Below are 25,313 nucleotides of genomic sequence, written 5' to 3' on the forward strand. Positions count from 1 at the left end.
GAGGCCATGTCTGTATATGTGGAATGAATGTACTGTGACATGGCCAGGCTGTTAATTTGGGTCATCTTAATGATTGGTGCAACCTGTCAGACCAGCTGATTAGCCATGGTGATCAGTGGAGAGTGGCGATGGCTGGGGTGAAGTGCACAGCTATGCCGCATTGCAGTTGGCTGGGGGAGACTGCTAGGACAGTCTTAAAAAGTATGGTGTGCCCTAGAAGGTGTGATGAAATGACCTGAGGCCCAAGATGTGTTTTCTTTTGCATAAGTGCATTCCAGACAGGTGAGAAGGTAATTAAGAAATTGTGATAATTAATTAGATGATTTGAGGCAAATAATCTCTGGCTCAACAACTATATATTTTAAGTAAAATTAAAGATAAATCTGAAATGGTCCAAATTCCTATCTTCATTTTGCGTTGCAGATGTAGCCTTAGATCTGCTGCCAAAATATAGAAATGTAAATTCAACATTTATTTTTTTCAGTAAATGTTTATTAAGGTCCTACTCTGCTCAGGGTGCTGCTTAGGGACCAGTGCTTCTAGGGAAAAAAAAAGGAACCCAACAAATGTATTTGGTCTTCATGGACATTGCAATCTAGGTGGTTCAAAGTTGGGAGGTACATACAAACAGGAATGACTTTTCAAGGTCCTAGCTAATAGACTGTGCAATTTCTGATTAATCTCTTCAATGATGGGATTCAGAAAGCCCATGTTAATAGAAAGTTATTTTTCATATTGAGCTGCAATTTTCTTCCCTCTAATTTCCACTCCTTAGAAAACACAAACACAAATTTGAATCCCCCTTCCATAGAACAGCCCTCTAAAAATATTTAAAGACAACCATCATGACATCCCTTTAACTGCATAAGAAATGAGGTGGTCTTCTGTTTTTTTTTGCCATCCAGGATGAATTCAATCAGTCAATGCGCTTCTTAAAATGTGCCAGAATGGGACATACTAATTCAGTTGGAAAAGTAGAGAGAAGCTATTATTTTATTTACTCTAGGCACCATACTACTACGTCTAATAATGTTTCTTGGGAGTAACCAAGCAGCAAATTTTTGAAATAATATCACCATGGACATGTTTTAAGCTTTCTGATATCCCAGGGGTTATCAGCCATAGCGTAAGAATCACCTGAGATGGTTTTAAAACTGCTCCACCCACATCAATAGAATCACAGCCACCATATTAGATAAAACCTTTAAATTAGAGGTTTTGAGCCGTGGCTGCACATTAGAATCACCTGGGGAGCTTTTAAAGCCATCAGCCTTCCCCCCAGACCAATTAAATCAGAATCTCTGAGGCAGGGATCAGGTACGAGTATTTTTTTAAAAAGCTCCTTAGGATCAGTGGCAGAATTGTCATCTGCCATGCCAGAGACCCGGGTTAGATTCCCAGTGCCTGCACATGCCAAAAAAAAAAAAAAAAAAAAAAAAAGAAGCAGCTCCTTAGAGGATTCAAGGTGGTTGGGAACAACTGCTTTAAACCCTTTCCTGATAAGCCAAACATTTCCTCTTACTCTTCTGTAGTTGATTTTTAGCCCTAAGTACAATATAAGTACAATAATTGGCATGCCCATGAAACTTCTTTTTCAATCCTTTCAGATTCTGTTCCCAACATTCAATGTATGAACTAACCTTATGCTGTTTAGCTGAAAATGTGATAAACTGATGTTTTCTTATATTACACATGAAAATCTCACTACTTCCCTCCTTGAGTGTCTCATGTACCCTTTGTGGAAGATGCCTCTCCTCTCCCCATCAGAAGTTCCAAACATGAAGTAGAATCGACATCTCTGTATATCCCAGAGGAGAGGATTTTGTTGAATGTTACTATTGTTGTCTGAATTACGCCAACTTTTAGATTTTCAAATATAAAATTATTTTGTAACAAAATAACACCCACAACTTTAACAAATAAACTCACTAATGTAAGATGTTAATAGCAAGGAAAGTTGTGTATATGAGAACTTTACTTTCTTCCTAACTTTTCTGCAAATATAATGCTATCCTAAAAAAAGTTCATTTTTATTAAAAAAAGACACTCAGATTCTGACGTGATCCTTTAATCCCCATCCTCACTTCCAAGCCCAGATGCATTTGAGAATAAGTGATTCATATCCTCATAAAAAATTTTAAGAGTGTATTCATTTCTAGATCATTTTTGCCTGAGGTGACAGTGGTTACAGGTAGGCATTGAAGTTAGAAAGACCTGGAATCAATTTGTCACTCTGCCACCACCTATTTATATGATTTGGGTTGGTTCACTATTCTTTATGAACTTTGTTACCCAATAATTAAATGAAGGTAATATCTGAAGATTAACTTAGATAATATATGTAAAGCACTTAGCACAGCGTTTGGCACATATCAAGATAATAATTATTAATATTGTCATTTGCAATATCTTACCCTGAAGTTAAAAATTCAGTTAACTGCATTCCGATTTGGCCCATGTATATACCAAGGACAGCTTTGTAGAATCTATATACCAGAATTACCCTCCAGTCTCAGCTGGGAGAGACAATCAGTCAAAAAGGACATCCGAGTGTTCAGGAATCAGACAGGTTCGAGGTGAAGAGCATGGAATGGATGTGGTCAGAAAACTGGAGTTAATGTTCTACCTCTCTCCTTAAACAACTTCATGACCTTGGACAAGTTTTTTAGCACCCTGAAAATTTCATCTGTAAAAACAAAATGCCAAAGTAATAGGTGTCTTGCACCCCCAGGGTATCTTGGTGAAGAGCCCATGAAACGATGCAAGTCTATAAAACTGCTTTGTCATCTTAGAAAGCCTTAATATATTTAACATGGCTACTTCTAGATCTCTATGATTTTTTATTAAAGAAACCTTTATTTTTTCTAGCTCATCATTTCTTTCCATCCTTTTTTCTACTTGCTCACAAACAATGGGCTTAAAAAAATCTTTTATACAATTTTTCTGGGTTGGCCACAATGTCAAAATTCTAGAATAATTATAATTTATGATCTTCCCCTTCTAAAAGGGTACTACACATTTCGCTGAGCTCTAGTTTTAAGGTACCTCCCTTTCTTCCAATATTCCTCAATTGGATGGCCTTTGCAACTTCTTTCATTTTCAGGATATGTAATCAGGGCCTGCAACTCACCAGAACAACCCAGGGTTATAATTTGCTATGCTTTAATTTTTTATTTCTTTTTTTTGGGTGGGGAGGGTTAGCGAGTGCATGGTCCAGGAATGAAACCCGGTCTGCCACATGGAACCTTAAGTTCTTACTAGCGTGTTGCTCTTTTGCTGTGGGGTACATGGAAAGGGCACTCCTGCAGGCTAAGGTAGGCAGAATTTCACACAGTTTGGTTTACCGGATAATTGAAAATGAACAAAACAATATCCACTTTGTAGAGATATAAAGATGAAATGGGTCTGACGATTATAAGGACTAACCTTTATTGAGTCCATATTCTGTCCCATCATGTTACATTATTGACACACTTACGAGCTATTCATGTAAACCTTGAGGAGGAAGTAGTGTTCCCATATTAACCATGAGGAAAAGGAGGCTTAATGAGTTCAAATACTTCACAATTAAATGGCCCAAGTTCACACCAGCTTATAAGTGGCAAGTGTTAGACCTGGATTTGATCGAGGTGGATTTCGAAACCCATAGCTTTATTAGCATGCCTTGTATCATGCCAAAACCACCACTGGGGTGTTCAGACAACTTCAGTAATGTTTTCTGAATAGTAACATTATACCACTTGCCTCACTTGTAAGAGTGCTTTTGGTTTGTTTATTTTCAATTTTTCAAACCTCAGGCTACTTTAGAGCTTTTTAGTGTGACGTCTTAAAAGAACATTATGTAGACTTTAATGATCTTGTTTCTACCTTTTGCCCAGGGCTTTCCAAGTCATAGAAATTTATGGACAGTGACCCAACCCATAACACTGGTGATTTTACTTAGCTCCCCTTTCACTTCATCATTCTCATTGCAATTATTTGCTATTGATTTATCAAAATTTCAATTTTAAGAGCTACATTTTCTTGCAACATCTTTCTCTTATCTTCTCCCAAATCATCTCTTCTCCTTTTCCTTTTACTATTTTTAAAACGTGTTTTTCTATCCCAACAACCTCAGCTTTCTCCTGGGAAATCAGGTGTCCTGAGTTTTCTCTCAGTTTTCTACCTCTTCCTATTGCGATTCAGGCTCCAAGTATCTTGCCTGGAGCTCGCTCATTGTATTTACTATGTTATTTTTTAATTTTTATTTAAATTTAATAGTAGTGACCTTTTCCAAGCACTAATAGATATTATCAGAATCCTTATTTAATGGTTTAACTATATGGAATATATTGTGCTTTTTTTGTTTAAAAGAAGAGTAGAATGGCTTTAAAGTAGGATTCTCAAAAGCATTTGAGAAAAGCACAAGTCCATATTTAAAAGCCCAACCTATGTTACACATTTTACTTTTTGCTGAGATTAAGCAGGCAATTGATGTCAGAGGAAATCTGATACACACGAGGGTTATAGGATTGAGCCACACATGTCAATCACATATGTGTTATGATTTGCATCACAAAGGACCTGCCTCCCCCTGGGTTCTGTCTTCTAGGATCACTCTGAACAGAGAAATCATTTTTGTCCAGGAGTAACACCCACTTCTATGGCCTTCCAACTTTCCTTTCCAACCCTGCTTTATAATTAAAGTATGCTGGCATGCAAAATCTCTGTTAAAAATTCTCCTTTCCCTTTCTTGTACTAATATCAGAATGCTCCTTCCAAGTAAAAAATTTCAATGTTCATTTCACTTTTGTGACCTTTCTTCTTATAATAAGAAAAATCAAGACATCTCTTTTTAAAAAAATTGTACTTAAAATACAATTTTAAGTACAATTTTAAGGAGTACTTAAAATTTTAAGGAGATGAGAAGGGTGAGCACATATATTCATACCACATGGTATGCTTTAAATATTTAATTCTGTAAATCTTGCTTTTACAAAAACAGTTCATGCTCTTTTTTTAGGCATGGGTAGGCTCCGGGACTTGAACCTGGGTCTCCAGCATGGCAGGCAAGAATTCTGTCACTGAGCCACCGTTGCACTGTCCAATGCTCTTTTGATATAGACAAATATAACTGAGCTATAACAAGCTGCAGAGGTTATCCTTTACATAATCGACTCATATAAAAATTTGCTCCATTCTACACAAGACATTCTATCTTGAGAAAGGAAAAATAGATATTTTTTTATAGAAAATTACAAATGGCCCATCAGTTTAAGTTTGCATAACAGACAGTGCTGGCTCCTGCTGGTAACCGAGGTTGCGGTAAAGAGGGATCTATCTTGCGGGCTCGGGAAGGCACTACCTTTAGCCAAGTGGATCTAAACTCACTTGGGATTTTTCTTGTTGTTTAGTTGTTGATAATAAGAACTGTAATTTTATGAGCACTCCAAGGATGAAAATCTCTAGCTCCAGCTATGGAGTTAAATGGACCCAAATTATACCTCTGAAATTTGCCATTTCCTCTGAACAAATCAATTTAAACTTTTTTGCTTTACTATTACAATTTAAAAATGATCTTTTCTTTCAGTGATAAAGATTTGAGAGTAAAAAGAAAGTTGATGAATGCCAACATTTTAAAAGTAATAACTGTGTACAGAACACAAACACATATTCTTTGATATTTATCTGCATCACTTCCCAGAATGAATTGCCTGATTCATAAAATGCAATTGAACTTACCTGAATATATAGTAAATGCAACTTAGATGATAATAGAAACCAAACATCCTCGACCCAGAAAATACTGAATATCTAAGTGTTGGCAACTACACAGAGTTTTATGCAAATTTTGTGTATTCGTTCTCCAATAATTCCACGAAGTAAAATACAGTATTTGTATTTCAGTAATGTTAGGATTATTTTTTTTTCTCCAAGCAAATATAAAATTCCTTTGATAATGTATGCTAAAGTCAGAAAACTCCAAGATGATACATTTTTCTAATTGATTGAACAAGCTAGCAGACTGCCAGCCAAGCCCAGCTTCCTTCCCTTTGCCTGGAATGAATCTTAACCTGACCAGTCGGGACAATCTATAGAAGGCTTGGGCTGTTTGTCCCAATGTCCACTGGTGGTCAACCCAGATCAGGACCAGGAGAGCCTTTGCTCTCAGATGGTCACACTGGACCAAAAGGCAAGAAATTTCAGGACCACGTGGGCTAAGACTTGCCTACATTGTCAAAAGAGTAAAGCAACAGAGATGCATGAAGGCTTACTCTTGTATTCGTCCAAAGGGATTTGGAATATTGCATCCTAAAGGATGTCCCAGGATGAAAATGTCAATACACAGGCACAGAGAATTAACTCTTAATATTGAATTTAACTTTTGGAGTCTGAGCTTATTCACAGAATGGTGATGAATTTCATCAAAACCAGCTAAGGGAATATAAGCCTCTGTGATCAAAAGCTGATGTCCCCTGTGTGCATTTGGCCAGTGCTGACAGAGAAACACACTTTAGTCACTTTTTCTCTCAAAACATGTTTGAAACAGTAACCGTGCATAGCTCATGAGTTAGTGAATATTTTATAAAATATCAACATTTCACACGGAGTAGTTTGCATTTGTCGCTTTTTCTTCCCCTCCCTCCCTTCCTTCTTTTTTGTTTGATTTTGGAAGGGTTTACATCATGAACTTCAGTACAGAGTGTTTTTGCTAAGCTTTTGAGACTCATATATTTCAAGCAATATACAACATCCTAACCTGTGTCTGGAAATATAAACACCATTTTAGGGACTAATAAAGGCATTCTGCACACAAGGTGCCTTTCTTAAATACTTCCTTTTTCAATCCACAAATACCTTTCTTGTCAAGACAGTGCAGCAGTGTTTGGAAAGCACTGGTATACCAACAGATGCTCGGAATCAAATGACTTAATAGGCATAAACTTTTTTTTCCCAAATAATTGCAAAGCTTCGGTTTAGCCTTTTGCGTACCTTGCATAGTTAATTACCTAGGCCTTAATGTTTACATGCAATGAGAGTATCTACAGCTATAAACTACATAATTTATAATTGGTGTAAATGGGTGTTATGATGTCAATTAGGCAGCTGTGTCCTCCACCTCTTGGTAAACAGCTATGAGTGATAAACTGAGTTTGCAGAGAGCTACTTTCTTCTCTTCATAGCAGATAAAAATAAATTACCTAGGTAGACCAGGCTGTCCAATTGTTCTCTGGTGAGGTAGAGGGAAAATCCAGAACCTTTCTTTTGACCTGTTGACTGTAGCAAATGGTCAATTTCGTCACGCGCTGCTGTCATCGCTTCTGGGTGCCGCAGAAGATAATACAGTGCCCAGAACACAGCTGGAATAGTGTTTGCCACAGAGGCCCAGAGAAAGCCGAAATGATGTGCTGGAGAAAATAAGTGAAAAGGAAGATTAATAGCGTTTATTACTCTGATTAGATTTGCAGTGTGCTAATTAAAAGATGTTAGGACACAGACCCAGCCAAGGATCAGTGCATGCTAATGAGGACCAATAGGCTTCTGAAGTCTAATTTTCTGCTTAATGAGAATAGTTAAAAATGTAATGTGTTGGGGGGGGGGGACAGGAAGGTGGGGGCTGAGATAAGAGGGGTACATGCAGCTTAGTTATACTCTTTCTCATTATGACCATTAAGTATCTTGTTTTACCACCTCAGCAAAAAAAAAAAAAAAAAATCAATTATCACAGAGGATTGTTTCAGAGTAAAACATTTTATCATTAGCCAATTAGAACAAGCATAAAAAATTTCAAGGTCGCCATTTTGTCTTTTTATTTCAAAGGTCTATTGTAAATTATCCTATTTTAGACAAGTAATCATTCAGAAGTTTCTTACCTCCTATTTCACAGTCCCCATGCACATAGTATTTCTCCAGGGTGGCTTGCCTCATTTGAACAACTTGGGACCATCCTTGCATCTTATCCAAGTTTTCTGATGTAAAGAATTGTATCATCTTCTTCTGAATAGACTTGACATTTCCTAGGAGCTCAATGGGTATGTCTGACACTGCATAGAGGAATTTGTCATCAAATTTAATAAAGTCATCTCTCAGTTCGCTAATAATTTTTTTCCTATCTGCCGTAAGCAATTTCCCATATATGGATGTAAACGTGGTCTCAAATAATACTGAGCTGCAGAACTTCAACATTTGTGCCGTGTCCCAGTGTGTGGTGCTTAATAGTTGAGATTCCAGAACCTGGTTTAGGTTCTGCATCACGGTTTCAAGGAGGAGGTCCAAAGATTTGCCTTGCAAATACTGATAGCAGACATGGAGCTCATCGTTGAGGTCATCGTTGGTTGACAGCTTTTTAATGCAAAATGCTTTCTGCATTATTTTATGACTAAATAAATGAAAATGCAGTTGTTTGTGATTTTTTATCACTAACTGGTACTGGAAAGGGTCCAGTAGAAATGTTATGTATTTTCCTAAAATATAGAAAAGAATAGGAGCTCACTGAGTAGCAAAACAAAACCAAAAATATGTGAAATTTGAAACATTTAATCAAAACTACACAGACTTTAAAAGCTAACACTTAGAAAGGCACAAAGCTTAATAAAAATAATTTTCTTCCAAAAGTCCAGTGCATTTGCTTTAAAATGGAAGATGATGGGGAAAATTCTAGATGCTTAATGCCAAATATCCTGAAATTCATAGTGACCTCTAAAATATAGTTTACCCTTACAATTTTAATTTTAACTGAAGCATATTAACATTCGAAACATCCTTTAAATTTTCTCACAATTCCCTGACATAAACACTTCTCATCTTTTGGCCCCAATAAAAAACCAAATACAAAAATCAGATTGGTAAGATAACATTACATGATTTATCACTCATGCTTCATAAAAGGTTTTTTTTCATATTTGGTGTCATTTTAGCTCCAGTCAGATACAATAATTTTAACGCAAGTATTTAAAGATGTGAAATGAACCAGGTAGGTATTCACAAATAAATATCTAATTCAACATGAACTGCAGATCACAAATGCCAGAAGTTTCATTTTTATAGATTAGAAAATAGTGGCTCAGGAGATTTAGTAACATGTCCAAGGTCATATAACTGATTTGTGTCTGAAATAGGATTCCAAACTAAACCCACCCACTCACCCACCCATTCATTCATCCATCCATCCATCCATTCAACATATATTGAGAATCCAGACACTTGGTTGGATCCCTTCCCGCTGAAGATGCAGAGATGAAAACCAACCATTATGCTAAGGGACAGTGACAGAGAACAGGCGTGAATAGAGTGGAAGAGACGCAGAGTGGAATGTGCTCCAGTTTGCGTGGAGATGACCATGGAGGGTTCCTTGAGGTGGTAACATTTGATCTTTTCCATATATGTATGTTGCCCAACCTTATCTAATTAAAAGACTAGGAGTACTTGTTAAAAATACAGATTCCAAGAAGACTCGGATTCATAAGGAATAGAGGTAGGGCCTACACACTTCTACTTTTCCAAAGGGCTTCAAGTGGTTCCTTCAAAGAGGCCCCACTGAGAAACCAGTCATGTTCTGGTCTAACTCTCAGAGGTTCTGGGAAGTCGGAGTTTGCCTAGCCTTTGTCAATTACTCCTCTGCACTTATCAGATAAGAAAGTTGAGGAAAGTCAAGAAGAAGTGACCGGCCAAGACTAGTTTTAGTGGCAGAGCTTGGGTGAGTAGTCATTCTCTATGAAGGGTTCTTTTCCTTATGCCATGCTGCTTTCTTCTTACCATAGTGGCATTTTAAGATTCCTTCTGATAAAGGCACTGATATATGGACTATAGATATTCAATATAGGCATTCTGTAATTCTTTCCTTCCCCCCAAATACACATCTAAGACAAGAAAAAATAGGTATTAAAATTTATAAGATCATCTAAACTTTCCTCTTGGTGTGTGTGTGTGTGTTTCTCCTAAATGAATAACCAACCTTTTTCCCTTGTTATTTATGACAACTAAAACTGCATCAAGAAATTAAATTCAGTTTGGTACAAGATTTAGGAAGAAGTTTAAACAATTCTCAACCTAATCCTAGAGGCAGAGCAAATGTACCTTTTACAATTTTAAAACTTCAAGTTTTTAAAATTCATGACTGTACATGTGCTATGATTTTTTCTAACAATGATTGACCATGTTTATTTATTCCATTGTCCCTTGATTAGTTTAATAAGTCAGGTCCATTTAGGGATGAGAGTAAAGTTAGATGTGGCTACTAAATCGGGTTAGATCTCAAAGCTGTCATCTAAAAGTAAACTGAATTTTTTTTCCCACTGGGGAGACCAAAAAGGACCAACTGGATTTGGGCATATTTTGTGACACCTGCTTTACCATGGCAGCTTAATTAAATAAAATTGTCAGCCTGACAAATAATTAGGGAAAAAAAAAGTCAGTTCTCTTAGTTTGCAAAAGATACAATTTTAAGCAAAGCTATGTATTTTAACAGGTGGTGATTCATACTTTTCCCACTTCGCTAAATGAAAGGATTTTGGTAAATATCTTTAGGATTATAGTAAACTATTCACTAAATTTGACAGAGTGTAAAAAGTATTCAATTTGTAAAACAAACTCCTTAGAGAATATTTTGATTTTTTTCTACCAATTTCCTAAATCTATTCATATCTAAATGGAAAGACAAAAATACTTTCAGCTATGACATCTTGAATGACCTGTCTTTGTGCCTAGTGAAATAGAGGATGTATCAATGTTAAAGTTTTTGCTTTGTCTACAATTCATCACAAACTAACTCCCTCCCTCTCCCTCCCTTCTCCCCTCCCCAATCCCTCTTAGGGGTGCGAATACAGGAAGAAACTATGAGGGTAATTTCAATTAAAAGGCATACTGAGAAATAAACATTGAATGGGGAAAAACTGGTTCCAGTGAACAACCAATTCCAGATAAACGATTTTTAAAATAAGCAGTTTTTTTTGTCTATAGGTTCTTTAAAACAATCATTACTGATTATTTTGCAGATAAAATCCTCTCTCTTTTCATGGCTCTTATCATTACGAAATCTGTATTTCCTCTTTCTCATTCTTATTTTATTTTCATCATGCAGGTATTGTGTCTTAGCTATTTTCTGATTGAGACGTAGACTGTTTAGAAGTAGACACTTTTGATTTTCTGGATTTTACTTTCAAAGTGGGTTTAGAAGTACTAATAACCTTGGAGATGTTAGCTGGCTTTCCAACTTTTAATCTTCAGTATAAACAATTTACGCTAAGTTTTTCAAAATTAATATTAATTTAAACCATCTGTCCACCATCTGCTAATGTGAAATGCAAAATCAGAGTTTCTTTGTGATCTTTAATCAGACAGTTAGGAAAACACATATACATTCATAAAATGAATTTAAATTTTCTTTAACAAAGAAATTCTTCTGAAAAGTTGTTCTAAGGCTATGTATTCTTAGAGTAAAATTAACTTTTGCTAGAGTGGTTTTCTGCAGATGAGTGCCAAGTTTCAACATTCAAGTCACTTAGTTCATAAAAATCACCAGGTAGAAACAATATCTTCTGAAATATGTTTCGGAAAGAGAAAAGAATGCTGTCATCAGTTGATACAAAATATGGATTTCAAGAATTTCAGAGTTTGCATTTGTTTAATATATAAATGTAAAAATGGGGCCTGCTCTGGCAAAAATACAATAATGCCAAATCATCCTTTCTGAGCAGCAAATCTGAAGTGAGGTCAAAATTTTTAATTCCATTTTCTTCCCTTTGAAGGAGCTAACTGGGTCTTAGATATCAACTGACCATTCTTACATAACCTGCACATGACCCTTTCTTAAGTTGAAAGACTTTTATTTACTTTAAAATTAATTCTTTTAGAAAAGTCAAGCTCTATGATGTGATACATGTCAGTGAAGGTTAAAAAAATTCAAACTTTCATCCTGATGTCTTCTTATACATAAGAAGTTTGACATTTGGATCACTATAAATTGATTTCTGATATTTTTCACTTCATATATTTGATGCTGTATGGAGACAGGGCCATAGAAATTCAGGATAATTATTTGACTATTTGAAATAGTGATTTTTTTTTTTGGTAAACAAATATGGGACAAATTTGAATTTTAAAGTAATCTACCATAATTACAAGCTTTTAAAGTCTGCATCTAGCTGGTCCTTTGATAATTATTTTTTAAAATTTCAAGTTGAATATATTAGTTGGTCTAGTGAATATGAACCAACTTTTCATTTTCTTGAGGATGACCATGTTTACGTACCCCCCCTCTTATTAGGGAGATTTCACTGAGTCTTTGATAAAGACATACAGTGGGGCTTCGTTGGGGTGACATGTAAGGAAAATGATCCCACTGCACCACCACACAAAACCAATTAGAGAACTATTTTCTGCGACAGGTTAGGATTTTACTTGATTTCTCATGAAAAGATGTATCTTTTAATTTCTTTATTAAGATGACATCCATGTCCCTTGAGACTTTTCAGGGTGACAATCATTTGCTCATGAGGCGAGAGCATACACTCGCTGAAATCACATCATGGGACAAGGGAACGTTCCTCTTTTCACATTTTCCAAATGAGCTATTTCTCAAAGTGACCATTAGAACCATATATGTTAACAGGATTTTTTTACAAGAATTTCCAGTAAGAAGCAAAAGGTAAAGAGTAGTACATATTCAACTGTAGTTGCCCACTGTTGGGTTCAAAGATATAAGCATGGTCAAATTATTCAGACATTAGAAATTCAGCTTCTCAGTATCTAAGGTGAAGATGTCAAGTGTCAGGAGAAATCAGCTGTAGTTTGCAAAGCGAATAAAATTATTCAAATCTGCTACAGGTTTCTGTTTACTCCTTTTAGGTTATTTTATTGTATAATGCATTCAAAAGGAAAATCGAAAATTTCGATAATTTGTTGTATCTTTTTTAAAGTGAAGAGTAAAGATCTGGCATCACAAAGCCAAACACTCACTTGAACTGAAGCACCAGCTGTGGTTTTTACTTGTATTATAGTATTTCATCAGCTCTAAGGTACAGAGAATGTATTCATCAGATCCTTACCGTGCATCAACCAGTTCTGAGCTCTGGACTGAATGATGGCAATAGAGGAGCAATAGAATAATAGAACAGAACAATAGAATAATGAAGGAAGATAGAGGAGTGAATAAGCAATAAATTCAAAACTCATTAAAATTGAGAGAAGTGATCCTGGGAGTAATTGGAGCCTGGAGAAGAAGCATCTAGTATAGCACCGGAAGGGAAGAAGATAAGCGAAGGCTTTGGGAGGAAATAATGTTTGATCACGCTCTCAAAGGATGAGCCCATGTTAGCCAGGTGAAAGACAGTGCCAGCAGAAAATCTAGCCAAAGAAAAACTGGGTGCAAGAAAGGGCCTGGTGGGAGAGGGCATTCAAACAATCTGGGGCACTCATGGTGCAATAAGCACAAGGCAAGCAGTAGCATGAGAATGGGCTGGAGAAGTAGGTGGAGAACAGAGACTGAGGAGTCTTGTGAGGATTACATTGTAAGCTATATTTCCTCTATTTCTAAAATGCATGATTTTCACATTTTGATTTTTTTTCTGAAATCAAAGTATATGCAAGTATTGTTTGAAGAGTCGTGCCAGCTGCCAGGTAATGGAGTTGGTTATGATGAAACCAGTATTGGCTGGTTATGTGAGAACTCAATCGTACTTAGAATTTCACCCAGTTGAACTATTTGTACCCCCACCCCCCAACATTATTTTAAAACAGTAGCATCAAAATGAAAAACTTGTGTATACAAAATGTTACCTCTCATACTCAGCAAAATAATTTAGGGCCAAAAAAAAAAAATGCTGGCTCTCTAGGAATAGAACATAAAATCCAAAAGCTGGGTAGAGGAAGATGTAAGAAGCTGAGCACAGAAAGAGGCATGTATAAATATGATCTAGATAAGGAATATTCAGTGAGTGAAAAATCCAAAGATGCAGTGTGGTGGAAGCCCAAGAGGAGAATATTTCAAGAGGAATGGGGAGATCAGCATTGTCAAACTATGTAGAGAGAACACATAAGGTGAAGATCAGGAATGACTTGAGCGAGGCAGAAGGCTGGTTCTGGTTAAGAGATTTCTAGGAGATAAGCAAAAATAGCAAGTGTAGGCAAATCTCTTGAGAAATCTGAATGCAAGAGAGAGAGAGAGAGAGAGAGAGCAAAAAAGAAGTGACAAATAACTAGAGAGAATGTAGGAGAATAGTTATAAGCTGAGGGTGAGGACCCAAGAGAGAGAGAAAAAGAAGACACTTGTGAGAAAGGAATCAATTATGGTGTGCCAGTCCCCAGAGGAAGTAGGAAGAATCACAGGGACAGGTAAATGGATTGTCTTGAACATTCTTTGAAACTGAAGAAAAGATGGTAAGGAAAGTTGTGAGATGTGGGTACATTTGATAGCTTTGTGGGGCTCTGAGTGAGGTCACAGCTGGTGACCGCATGAAGGACAGGAAGGAAAGTGAACTGAGATACCTCAGTCCTGTGAGAGTTGGGGAGAGAGGGCAGTCTCATTCTGCCTCCTTCTGGCACAGCCAACCAGAAGTCAGAGTGCAATGAAATGTGGCTGGTCTAGTCTGTAGAGATTGGTCTCCCAGGACAAAGACAGGGTAGACAGAAATGAAAAAGGTGGGGAGAGGTAGGGTGGGGAGAGGAAGGCGGCAAATGGACTTGACCATCCAGGTGATATGCTGGTGTAGAAGGCTGCACGCAAAGATGGCCACATCAATTCCTCCTATCTACATGTGCTCCTTTGCAATGTGACTCTGTCACCCCTCCAAGGAAGAGGTGTAGTCTACTTCCCTAACCCCGCATCTAGGCTGGGAGTGGGACTTGCTGTGACTAATAGAATGTGGTGAAAGTGAGATTTTGTAACATCTGAGCCTAAGGGTCAAAAAACCTTGAAGTTTTTCTTCTCATCCTCTTGAAGCATGTGCATCCATAAAAGGAAATCTAAGCTAACCTTCTTGGAAACGAAAGGTCAAGTGGACAAGGAGGCCCATGCAGACATGTGATGAGGCCATCTTGGACCATCTAGCTACACGCAAGCTGCCCAATGACTATAGCCACATAAGTGACACTAGGCAAAACCAGGTTGCTGTTTTAAGCCATTACATTCTAGGGAGGTTTGCTATGCAGCAATAGATAGCTGATACAGCTGGATACCATGGATCCCAAAGGAGGATAAGCTAAGAACATTCCAGAATCTCCTTCCGGCCCTATGATGTATGGGATGTGTAGTAAACTCACCTGTTTATCCCTCAACTATTTCATTGAAGTTTGAAGCAGAACAGACAATTAAAAACACATTTTAGATGATTTTTCTGCTACTATTTGTAAAATCAGGCCAAACCACACCAATAACAGGAGGTGGCAGTAGAGTGGGATGCCCCAATTACCCGCAAAAGTGTCATGTAGTTTTTTAAAGGTGAGACTTACTGTACTGAAAAACATACCTTTCTATTGTATAAGCTCTACAAAAAAAGCCCAATAATTGAAAAATATTCCTTATTTTGCCTAGAGAAAAGTAAAAAGACATTAAAGAACAAATGAGAAATTATGATATATGTAAGTTGTTTTTAGAAGTGCTTCTTACCCCCAAGAAGAACAGTGAAAACATCACCATATTGCTTCTGCAGTGTTCTTATCAAGCCTAAGGGATCTTTCCGGAATTGCAGGACCACTCCAAAATAAGGAAGCCAGCCTTTAATCAACGGAGGTTCACCAGGTCTCCTGTAGGAGAGAAAAAAAGATACAAAAAATAAAGAAATGGGAAGTCATTCTTACTTCAATACACATGGTCTGTTTATTCTGTCTGGAAGCCCATAAATGGACGGGACAAACCGCACAGCACCTTTCCATTCTCTCATCCAATGATCCTTATATAATCACAAACATGTATTTATTGAGCACCTCCAGAATGTGGGGCTCTGGGATTGACTGCTCAACTCACAGCATTTAGTGAGCAACTTTTTTGAGAAAACATCTTATAAGGCCCAACCGGCCGCTGCACCAGTTAAGTCACAGTCTGCTCTCTTTAGTTTGTGTGCAATTTCTTATCATCATAATTAGGCACCTGTAGGTCTAATGAGTCTGTGAGTGAGGGTATTTTTATGAAACTAAATCAACTGGCTGATATAATTTATTCTGTGAAACTGTCAGTTCAGTAGGGAACCTTAATCTGTCAACCTTTGAATCCAGTAAAAAGCTCAGTCAAGGCAGCTCAGTGTCAGACTGACACTGGGTAAACTCTGTGAGAAGAATCCAAGTGCTCTTGTGTGTACGGGGTATTGGACATTGGGTAGTTTAGTTCCTAATCTAAACTCTTTGTTGTCAGGTATCCAGTAGATCGGAATTACAAATTATAGGAGGAAAAAGAAATAATCTTGGAAAAATTTCATATGCTAGTAAGGACAATAAAAACCTCATTAATTTCTAAGATGTATAATTTGGTATCCTTGTTTTTTCCAGGAGTTTTTCCTCCAGGTCAAATGAACAGGATTATTTGTTAAACTTACTAATAATTTGACAACTTAAAAAATAACATATGGAGCATCCCTTAAAATACTACCTGTGAATTTAAAAAGGTATCTTCCCAGCAAAACTGCACTTCAAAATTTCTTCCTAGTCACTTATTTGGTGAACTAAATCTAATTTAAAGTAAAAAACCCAAAGCCATTTTATCCTAGAAGGGATTAAAACAAATATTCAAAAGAACTCTGATTCTCTATCCCATCTGTGAAAATGACTTATACTACATGCAGTACAAGCCGTTTTGATTAATCACAAGATTTTACTAGCTCAGATTTAATCAAAGATCAAGATTATGATCATACCAAACATAGATTTTTATGTAGCTAGATTAACTCTATCAGAAGCTTTTATTTCCCCACAACCCAATGTGGTAGAATTAAACTTAAAAAAAAATTACCATCGGATCTTCTAGGGGAAAAAAATTAGACAAAACAAAATTAAGGGGAAGTGTGATACAAGTATAGGAAATAAGTGTCAAGACTTTGTTTTTCCCTTTGAAAAGCCAGTTTCTTTTCATACTAATTTAGAAAAAGTGTGCTGTTGTTTAAAGACATCTATTTAGAGACAGGAAATCAAGAGACACTGCATAATAATAGGCATCTTATCCTTCATCTTTTTCTCCATTATTTTCTTGAATGCCACCTTTAGCAATGGAGACACGCTTTTTAAAAAAATATAAAAATGTACCAAGAAAACACTGCAACATTTAATTTTATCTCCAAAGATTAAACGAAAGTGACTGCACATATGATCTAATAGAACAGGAAATGCATTGCATGCTACCTATATAATGACCCTTTCAAAATTTGTAAAATTTTGAAATCTGCCAAAGTTCTTTTCAAAATATTAAATATCTTCTTTGGTCTACTTTTACTCTGTTTAGTTTCATGCTGCTTGAATGTTGCATTGTGACAAAGAGCTAGGAAAGGCTTTTTGTCATAGTCTAATTTAATGTAACTAATTTCACCCTCTATGCTCTGTCATCCGGTCAAAACATGTACTCTTCACGGGCTTTCTGTGGGGGTGGGGGAAAGAATGGAGCTCAGAAATCCAGGGGAATATTAACTTAATGTTCTGAGTTAAGGAAGCACATCAGGAAGCCAGTTTATTATTACAAAGATGGAGGGTCACCCTTTCTTACAGCTGTTTATTTCGGCAATAACATGGTTAAAACAATTAAACGCCATGTCACAACTGTGCATTTTTTTTTTTTTTTTTTTAAAGGAAAGACAGAGAGAAGGAAGGAAGGATGGAAGAAAAGGAAACATTTTTAAACATTTTCTTGTTTTATTGTATTCTGTTTCTCCGTTTTTGTTACATGGGCTGGGGCCGGGAATCGAACCGAGGTCCTCCGGCATAGCAGGCAAGCACTTTGCCCGCTGAGCCACCGCGGCCCGCCCACAACTGTGCATTTTTTAAGGGACAAAATATACTTCCAATTCAATGGAAGACATAACAGAAGCCTGTCTTTAATGACATAGTTGTAAAAATTACTTAGGGGGATAAAATATCACTATAATGATCTACAAAGATAATACAAATAGTATTATCTGTCTCTCTGTTGTTCTACGATTTTGACAATGAAATACCCACTGTCCACTGCTGAGTAGGGTGTTTCGTGCTTGTTGAGGGTGACCAAGTTGCAAAACCTCAAAGGAATGAATCCTGAAGCAACCGTAGACAACTAAAAAAACTCCTGTGTTCAATACCCTCTTTTAATCCTGAAGAAACAATATATGCTACCTCAAATGTTCTCTTCAGGTTACCTAAATCAGGGCTTTTAAAAGCTCTCAATGATTAAACCCAAGTTCTATGTACCACTACTCACAGTTTCTCCCATACAAGGTTGGACACATCCTCAATCTTTTGGGGGACTACTCTAAATATAAAAAATAGCTATAAAATATAAAAGATACTTAAGACCTTTGGTTAAAGAATAAAGCACATAAACAATTTAAAAGAGTAGACTGACACAGAATACTTAGTTTCTCATACTATTTGAATATCCACGTTATGCTTCACAGTTAAATAAATAGCTAAAAGAAAAAAACTTTGCCTAGTGACCTATCACACATCATTCCTGTATACATTTAAAGCCTAGAACTTTCTGCAACAATCTACACTTGTCAAAGCAATATCCTCCTTTCCAGTTCTTCTGTGATCATTCTAGGCTTGACCAAACTCATCTACATGCCTGGATTATTACAACAATATCCAAAATAAATGGTGAGCAACTTTTATACATGTGCACCAATGCACATAAAGCAGATAAGCAAATAAAAATGCTTACTGAGCAGGTACACGGATGGCTCAGTGGTAGAATGCTCACCTTTCAGGTGGGAGACCCAGGTTCGATTCCCGGACCATGCAACCCCCACCAAAAAAAAAATGCTTACTGATTAAAAAAAGTTTTTAAAGGACATGGGTGCACTGGTGGTTCAGTGGTAGAATGCTCAACTTTAATGTGGGAGATCTGGTGGCTCAATTCCTAGACTAGGCAGTCCCCTGCTTCTCCCCTCCTCCCCAAAAAAACCCACTAAGGTCAAGATATATTTTGATTAGGTCACCTACATCTGTAATGGAGTGGTCATTATTCTTTCATTTTTCCAAATAGATATTTTTCTTTTTGTGTGTGGGGCATGGGTGGGGTTGTGGTTGCATCTGGCTCAATCTCAGTGAGGGCCCAAGAGGCGCCAACAAAGGAACCATCAGCAGAAGCAGCCCAGGAGGCAGCTCTGGGAAACCAAATAAGACCAGTACAAACATCTGCCCGAGAGCACTCATCATTAACAGAAAGGAGAAAAGAGAATCCTACATTTTACTTACTATTTGCACTGAAGAGACTAAGTTTTACTAGAATTGACAGAACTACTTTTCACTGGAAAGCTTCAGTGTTTTCTGCCATTGGGGGAAATAGGGGCTTGTGAGATGTGGATTCAGTTACAGTGAAATGAAGTAACATTTCTGCCCATCTATCATATGCCATGAAAAATTAAATCCAGCACCCTCCCTGAAGGGGTACTTTCATGGAGCTGCTCAGATTTGAAGGACCTCTCCATCATTCGAATCAGTGGCTAAATGAAATTGTTAAACATCGGATACTTGTGTGCTCCATAACATCAGGTGAGCAGGGGGAAAGATGCTACTCAAATAGCTGGCCATTTCAGGGGAAGAACTATCTTTTGAAACTGGTTTAGAAACTGGTTTCATTGAGTGTGTTTGGTTATTAAGATGTCTTTTTGCACCAGAATTGAACAAGAATTGGGGGGTTTGGGTGGAACAGGACAAGAGGGAAGGAAGTAGTGAAGGGGATCAAAATAGCGAGGCAAGGTTTGCAGACGGAGGAGGGTCTCTGAGGAGTACGACAATAGGACTAACAGGGCTTCTAGGACCAGAAAAGACCATCTTTAGTATTGTTTGCTGACCTGGGAGCTGCATGAAAACATTCAGTAGAAGTCCATTATATACACAATCTTATTTTAGTAGAAGTTTAAGAAGTAGCAGGATTAGGGCAGTGTCTAGCTGAAGGGCTCTAGGGGGTGGAGGGAATCGGGTAAGGACAGCCGGGGCAAGCGGCAAAATGCAGGAAGTAGACTAAGAATTCAACAGAACAAGGAGCCAGAGAGCACCGGCTCCTCATACTACTTTGGAAAGAATCCTGTGTGTTTGGAAGACCTTGGGCTTCCTATTACCAGCTGGATAGAGGTTTCAGACTCATTTATAGGTATTTTTGAAATGTTATTTCAAAATGTTATCGAAACATCAGAAAAGTTTCAATGTCAAGGACTAAAGTGACCTCACCTTTTGGAGAGCCACGTGAATTTCCATAAATGCTTATAGTTTGAGAAAGAAAATGAAAACCTGGGTGTGTTCACAAATACAATTTTATCTTATCAATCTAACTGGTCATTAAAGAATTATAAGCCAATGATTTTAGCACTTAAGAAAAACTAAGGAAAAAACTCTCAGAAAATCACAATGTTTCCACCAAAGTTTGATCACAGAAACAACCAAATTTAGCAGAACAGACCTAAAGGGTAGCTCTGCACATATGTTTAAAAAGTGTTTAGGATTGCATTGGTGTGTGGCTCGTGGGAGATGTTCTCCAATGTACGAGCACAGCAATACTAATTCATCCTCCAGTTATAATTTATCTGAGTGAAGAGAGTTCTTTGACTAAGAAGGGCACACAATGTTCATAAATACTAGGGACAAGATCAGCCTTTAACTCGGGAGAAGATTGGAGCTGGTAGCACACAGGGGCCCCTGCTTCTCCCTTCAATGGGTCCTGAGGAGCTGGCCTCACGGCTTCACCGGGAATCTGATTATCAGATAGATCCAGCCCTGGGGCTGTTCTGCATGAGCTAAACTGAGCTCAGAGGGTTCTGGTCAGGAGGATGACCTGAAATGAGCCCTAGAGCAGAGGGCACCAGGACTCCCCAGCCTAAGAGGGGAGGTAGAAAGAATATTATGGGCTGTGATGGCTGCAAGGGCTCTCTGCCCCCAAGTGCATATCCACAACAGCACAGATCCCACGGCCACAGGTCCTTCCCTCTCAGATGCACCAATGCTCACTTTTCAGAGAAATGTGTTCCCCGTATCACTTTAAGTGAGGAAAACTGTTAAGTAACTGGAGGTACAACAGCATGATACTGTTTTCCTAAGTAAAGATCTAGGAATATGAACGCAAGGAAAAAGGTCTGCTCTACTTTAGCCTAACGATTTTCATGGTCATTGTTTCTGGGGACCTGGTTTTCTAGGATCTTGTAATTTGTACCTGACACAAACATGCAGCTTTCGAAGAGGACTGCTCAGTTATTTTGGTGACTGTCCCTCAATCTGGGTCTGTCTGTTGTTTTTCTCATGATGAGATTGAGGTTGTATATTTTTGGCAAGAATTCCAAGAAATGATGTGTCCTTCTTAGTGCACTGTTGTTTTTGTAATAAAGGAATGCTTTTTCGTGTTAAAATAAAGGTCATTCACAGAAGGCACAGTCTTCTAAGAAGGAGTGAGTTGATGGAAAAAATTAAAGAAAAAATTTAAAAATACCTTCTACAGAGGGATCAAAGTCTGCACTGAAAAGTGAGCTCAATATTCCCAAGCTGGGCATGTGGAAAATGAGTTTCACCAATCAGCCAAGCAGAACCCACCTGTCCCACACTCTGAAAATGAAAACACCAGCAGTAGAGGTCAGATGCTGTAACAGTACCCAAGACACCCCATTACTTTCACCAGGTTCCAGGTGATATGCTAAGGGGGTGGTTTCTGGACAGCCACAAAGCAGGGTGGAGGGCTTTTCACAGCAGGGGGTGCACCTGCTAAACATGAGACAACTGAGGTCCCTAACCATCTCTCCCAGGGTTCGCTGGGAGGAGGCAACCTGTAACATAAAACACACGATCTCTGCTCCCTTACAAAACTCCAGGGCACCAAGTTCAGGGAGTAAATAGGTTCATTTTTTTCCTCTGCATATGATAAATCATATTTTCTTTAGGACTCTTGATTCATATGTTGAACATAAATGGTCTGCTTAATATCTGTTTATTGCAAGAATCAGACATACTGTAATCTCCTTTCAGGATGAACATTAATCCAACTCTGTCTAAAAAAATTACACAATTCATTACCATAAGTAATCTCTATTGTACCCTGCGCTTAACCTTCATTTTTTTCTCCCAGTCCTATAATCTTGCAAATCCACGGGTGGTGCATGATTGGCATCTGGTGTTCACACACCCTCTGCCTCAAGAAAAATAAATGAAAAATCCTTGGATAAAAATGTCACTTTTCAGGCCATCCGTGATTCAACTCTCTGCTCTCTGGTTAACTTCTGCACCAGATTCTCGAATGAACTGCTAGCCTTGTAGGTCATAAATAATGCTTTTACTCATGAAATGTTTTGGCTTTATCAGAATGGAAAAAGAATCACAACTTGATTTGATTTCCTGGTAGCAAAGATATTCACTCTTCAATCACTTTTGATCAAAGCATTAAATGTAATGGCAATATAAAAGCCAGCAATGCTGAATGGCCACACGTTTCTCCATTATTGGCATGGAATCAGAGCACAAACATGAACATGACTAATTATATCTTCACACCCTAGAGTGTAACTCTTCCAGCCACATTCCAGTTGAATCTTTAGCAGTCAGTTCATCTACACAATTGAGTGATCTGAATAAAGCCGTGTCTGTAGAATGTGCTTTGTAAACCCGATTCCATTAGCAGATTTATGCTAATGCCTTGATCAAGTGAGCGATTTGTAAATGCTTTTATTTGGATAAGAAGCCAAACCACATCAATGTAGAATTTCAATCAGATAAGTGCGATTGAGCTTCTTTTTTTTTAGCTGGTATGGATGCCAAGTTTGGTGCCATGGAAATAATATCAAGGTATATATTTTAAAATCTGTCTTTCACCATTTGATTCACTCTCAAGCAGGCTCTACAACCAATGAATGGCCACATCATTTCTTTATAAACTTGACCCTGGACTACTAGGGCCTCATAAATAGTTTAAGCCTCATCAATTCTTAAGTGCATTGCAGCAATAGGCTCCCGGTAAGTCTCACCAGGTTGAAGCAAGGGTCTTGGAGGCACTGCATGCCTGAGATCCCAGCTGGGCAATGTTGGACAATTTACTTAATCTCTCTGTGCCTGTGAAGAGCCTCAACTGCAAAATGGCTATATGCATGTATGTCTGTACATGAGATTAAATAAATTGATGCATGTAAAGGACTTGTGACAATGACTTGCTCATATGAAACACTGAAAATGTTAGCTACTGTTATCATTATTACTATTATCATCATCTTCTTCATTGGTATTATCTCCACACTGCTACCTGAGATCACCTTAAAAACAAATCTAATCATGTTTTTTCCTGATCTCTCCTTCCTGAAGGTTTTCAATAGGCCACAAATGTTTAAGAAGGTCTTTCATTTGCTTGAACACTTCCTTTTATTCCCCTAAATTAAATTTTAACTGGGGGCTGCCCGTATATGATCACCTGGTTGGAAGATGGGGTGCTAGAAACACTTGCCTACTTAGAAAGAGACTCCAACTTTTCAGGTTTTGTATTTTCTGAACACGCACACTCAAAGGAACAAAAGTGGCCCAGAAGAGCTCTGGATCTTAGGAGAAAGGCAGTGAAGATGTGTAAGTGGCCTAGACAATTCTAAAAGAGGGAAATCAATTCATAACTGAAAGTTATTTCAATGCTTTAATTAAAATAGAAAACTATGCAACTGAATTTGTAATTTCTGAGATGATCAGTTGCTAATTTATTTCACAGATGGGATTTGATTGGACTCCATGGAAGAGATATCAATTCCATTAACTCATCATTTCTTACATTTGATTAAATCATTTGATTTTGAAATGTTTAATCAAAAATGAGACCCCACAGTTTTATGGAAACTAAAAAATAACAGAAGATAGCCTAGAAAGCTTTGGTAATGGCAATATAGAGATCAATGCCAGCAATGCAGCAATGCATAACCAAGTTATCAATTGAAATTTCATCCCCCTAAGTCAATAAAGAAACAAAGTTCTATATTCTGCAGGCTAGCACTTAAATAATCAACACAGATCATCAGAAAGGCAAGTCAAGGTACCTTAAAGTTTGCTGAGGTGGGAAGCTAACGAGTTGGCAGTCTAAGGAACCTATTGCTTTACCTGACTCAGGATGTTCATAAACATATTGCAACATTGGATAAACTAATAGTGTAGTAAAAGCTAGCAGGAGGTCTACATTTTGTAAGATAGCACATGGCATAACAAAGGAAATGGTATCCTTTTCATTGTGTGGGTTAGAGGGCTTTACAAAAGGGAAAACGGGATTCTCTTTTCCTCCAAAGACTGATTCTTAACTTTGGCTGATAACTTCAAGTCAATGACATAAAAAGATTGTATGGCTACTTCAGGAAACCCATAATCACCAATATTGGAACATGGGACATAGAAGACATGATGTTATACGTATATACAGAAATCACTAAGGTTTGCAAATTAGAAAATTCTATGAAAGATAAATTGATGTATTTTAAATATCCTAATTCTTGCAGTGCTTTTTATTCATGCTACTTTCTCTTATTTCTATTGCCCACTTATTTTGTAAAATCAATTTTCAGTGTTTATATCACGATCATTATTTAGATAGTGTTCATTTACTTTTTTTTTGCCTTGTTTTCTAACACATTTCTCATTCTTATCAATCACTTTTAGTACTTTCTAAATTCTCCCTCAAAATGGTCAGTTATATGAACCTGAAAATTTCATGTCACTTCTTTCCTATTGTCCATCATTTTTTCTTTGGCTTCACTCATTGGGGGATTTTCTGACTCTCTTTTTCACAGAATATATTATTTATGCTTTTAGAATTTTAATTTCCAACAGGTCTTTTACATTCTTGATTATACTATATAAAATGACAAAATGTTCTTGTTTTTTCTCTCTGTTCTTGTTTTATGAATGCAATTTCTTTTTTAACTCTCTAAGACTATTAAATAGTTCTTTGGAAAATTTTTTTCTGTTCCTTGAATTGTCAATTTTCTCCAAGTTTCCTTTTTTCCATTTATTTCCATGGTTTCTTTCTTTCATGATTCTGGCTTTCCTCAAACGACAGGTGGTCCTTAGCTTCTTTCCACATTGGGGAAATGAGACACAAATATATCAGTGGGGCTGGTGGATTTTATTGTATGGTGGTTAGAAGGAGACATCATTTTGATGAGCTACCCTCCTTTGCTAGTTAAATAGATGAGGCTATATACTTTTATGAATTTTAATTTTGC

At 37.3% G+C, this 25,313-nt stretch overlaps 1 protein-coding gene across 1 annotated transcript in view; it reads right to left on the bottom strand.

Moving 5' to 3' along the window:
* Window positions 1-25,313, bottom strand: part of CYP7B1 (cytochrome P450 family 7 subfamily B member 1) — a 168,160-nt gene that overhangs the window by 18,401 nt on the left and 124,446 nt on the right. The window contains exons 2-4 of the mRNA XM_077166880.1: window positions 15,584-15,720; window positions 7,854-8,444; window positions 7,182-7,388 (exon numbers count right to left, since the gene is read on the bottom strand). Coding sequence (XP_077022995.1) covers window positions 7,182-7,388; window positions 7,854-8,444; window positions 15,584-15,720 — 935 coding nt within the window. The remainder of the gene's footprint in view (window positions 1-7,181; window positions 7,389-7,853; window positions 8,445-15,583; window positions 15,721-25,313) is intronic.

Source organism: Tamandua tetradactyla, chromosome 6, assembly GCF_023851605.1.
Source record: "Tamandua tetradactyla isolate mTamTet1 chromosome 6, mTamTet1.pri, whole genome shotgun sequence".
In the NCBI taxonomy this organism is placed as follows: Eukaryota; Metazoa; Chordata; class Mammalia; order Pilosa; family Myrmecophagidae; genus Tamandua; species Tamandua tetradactyla.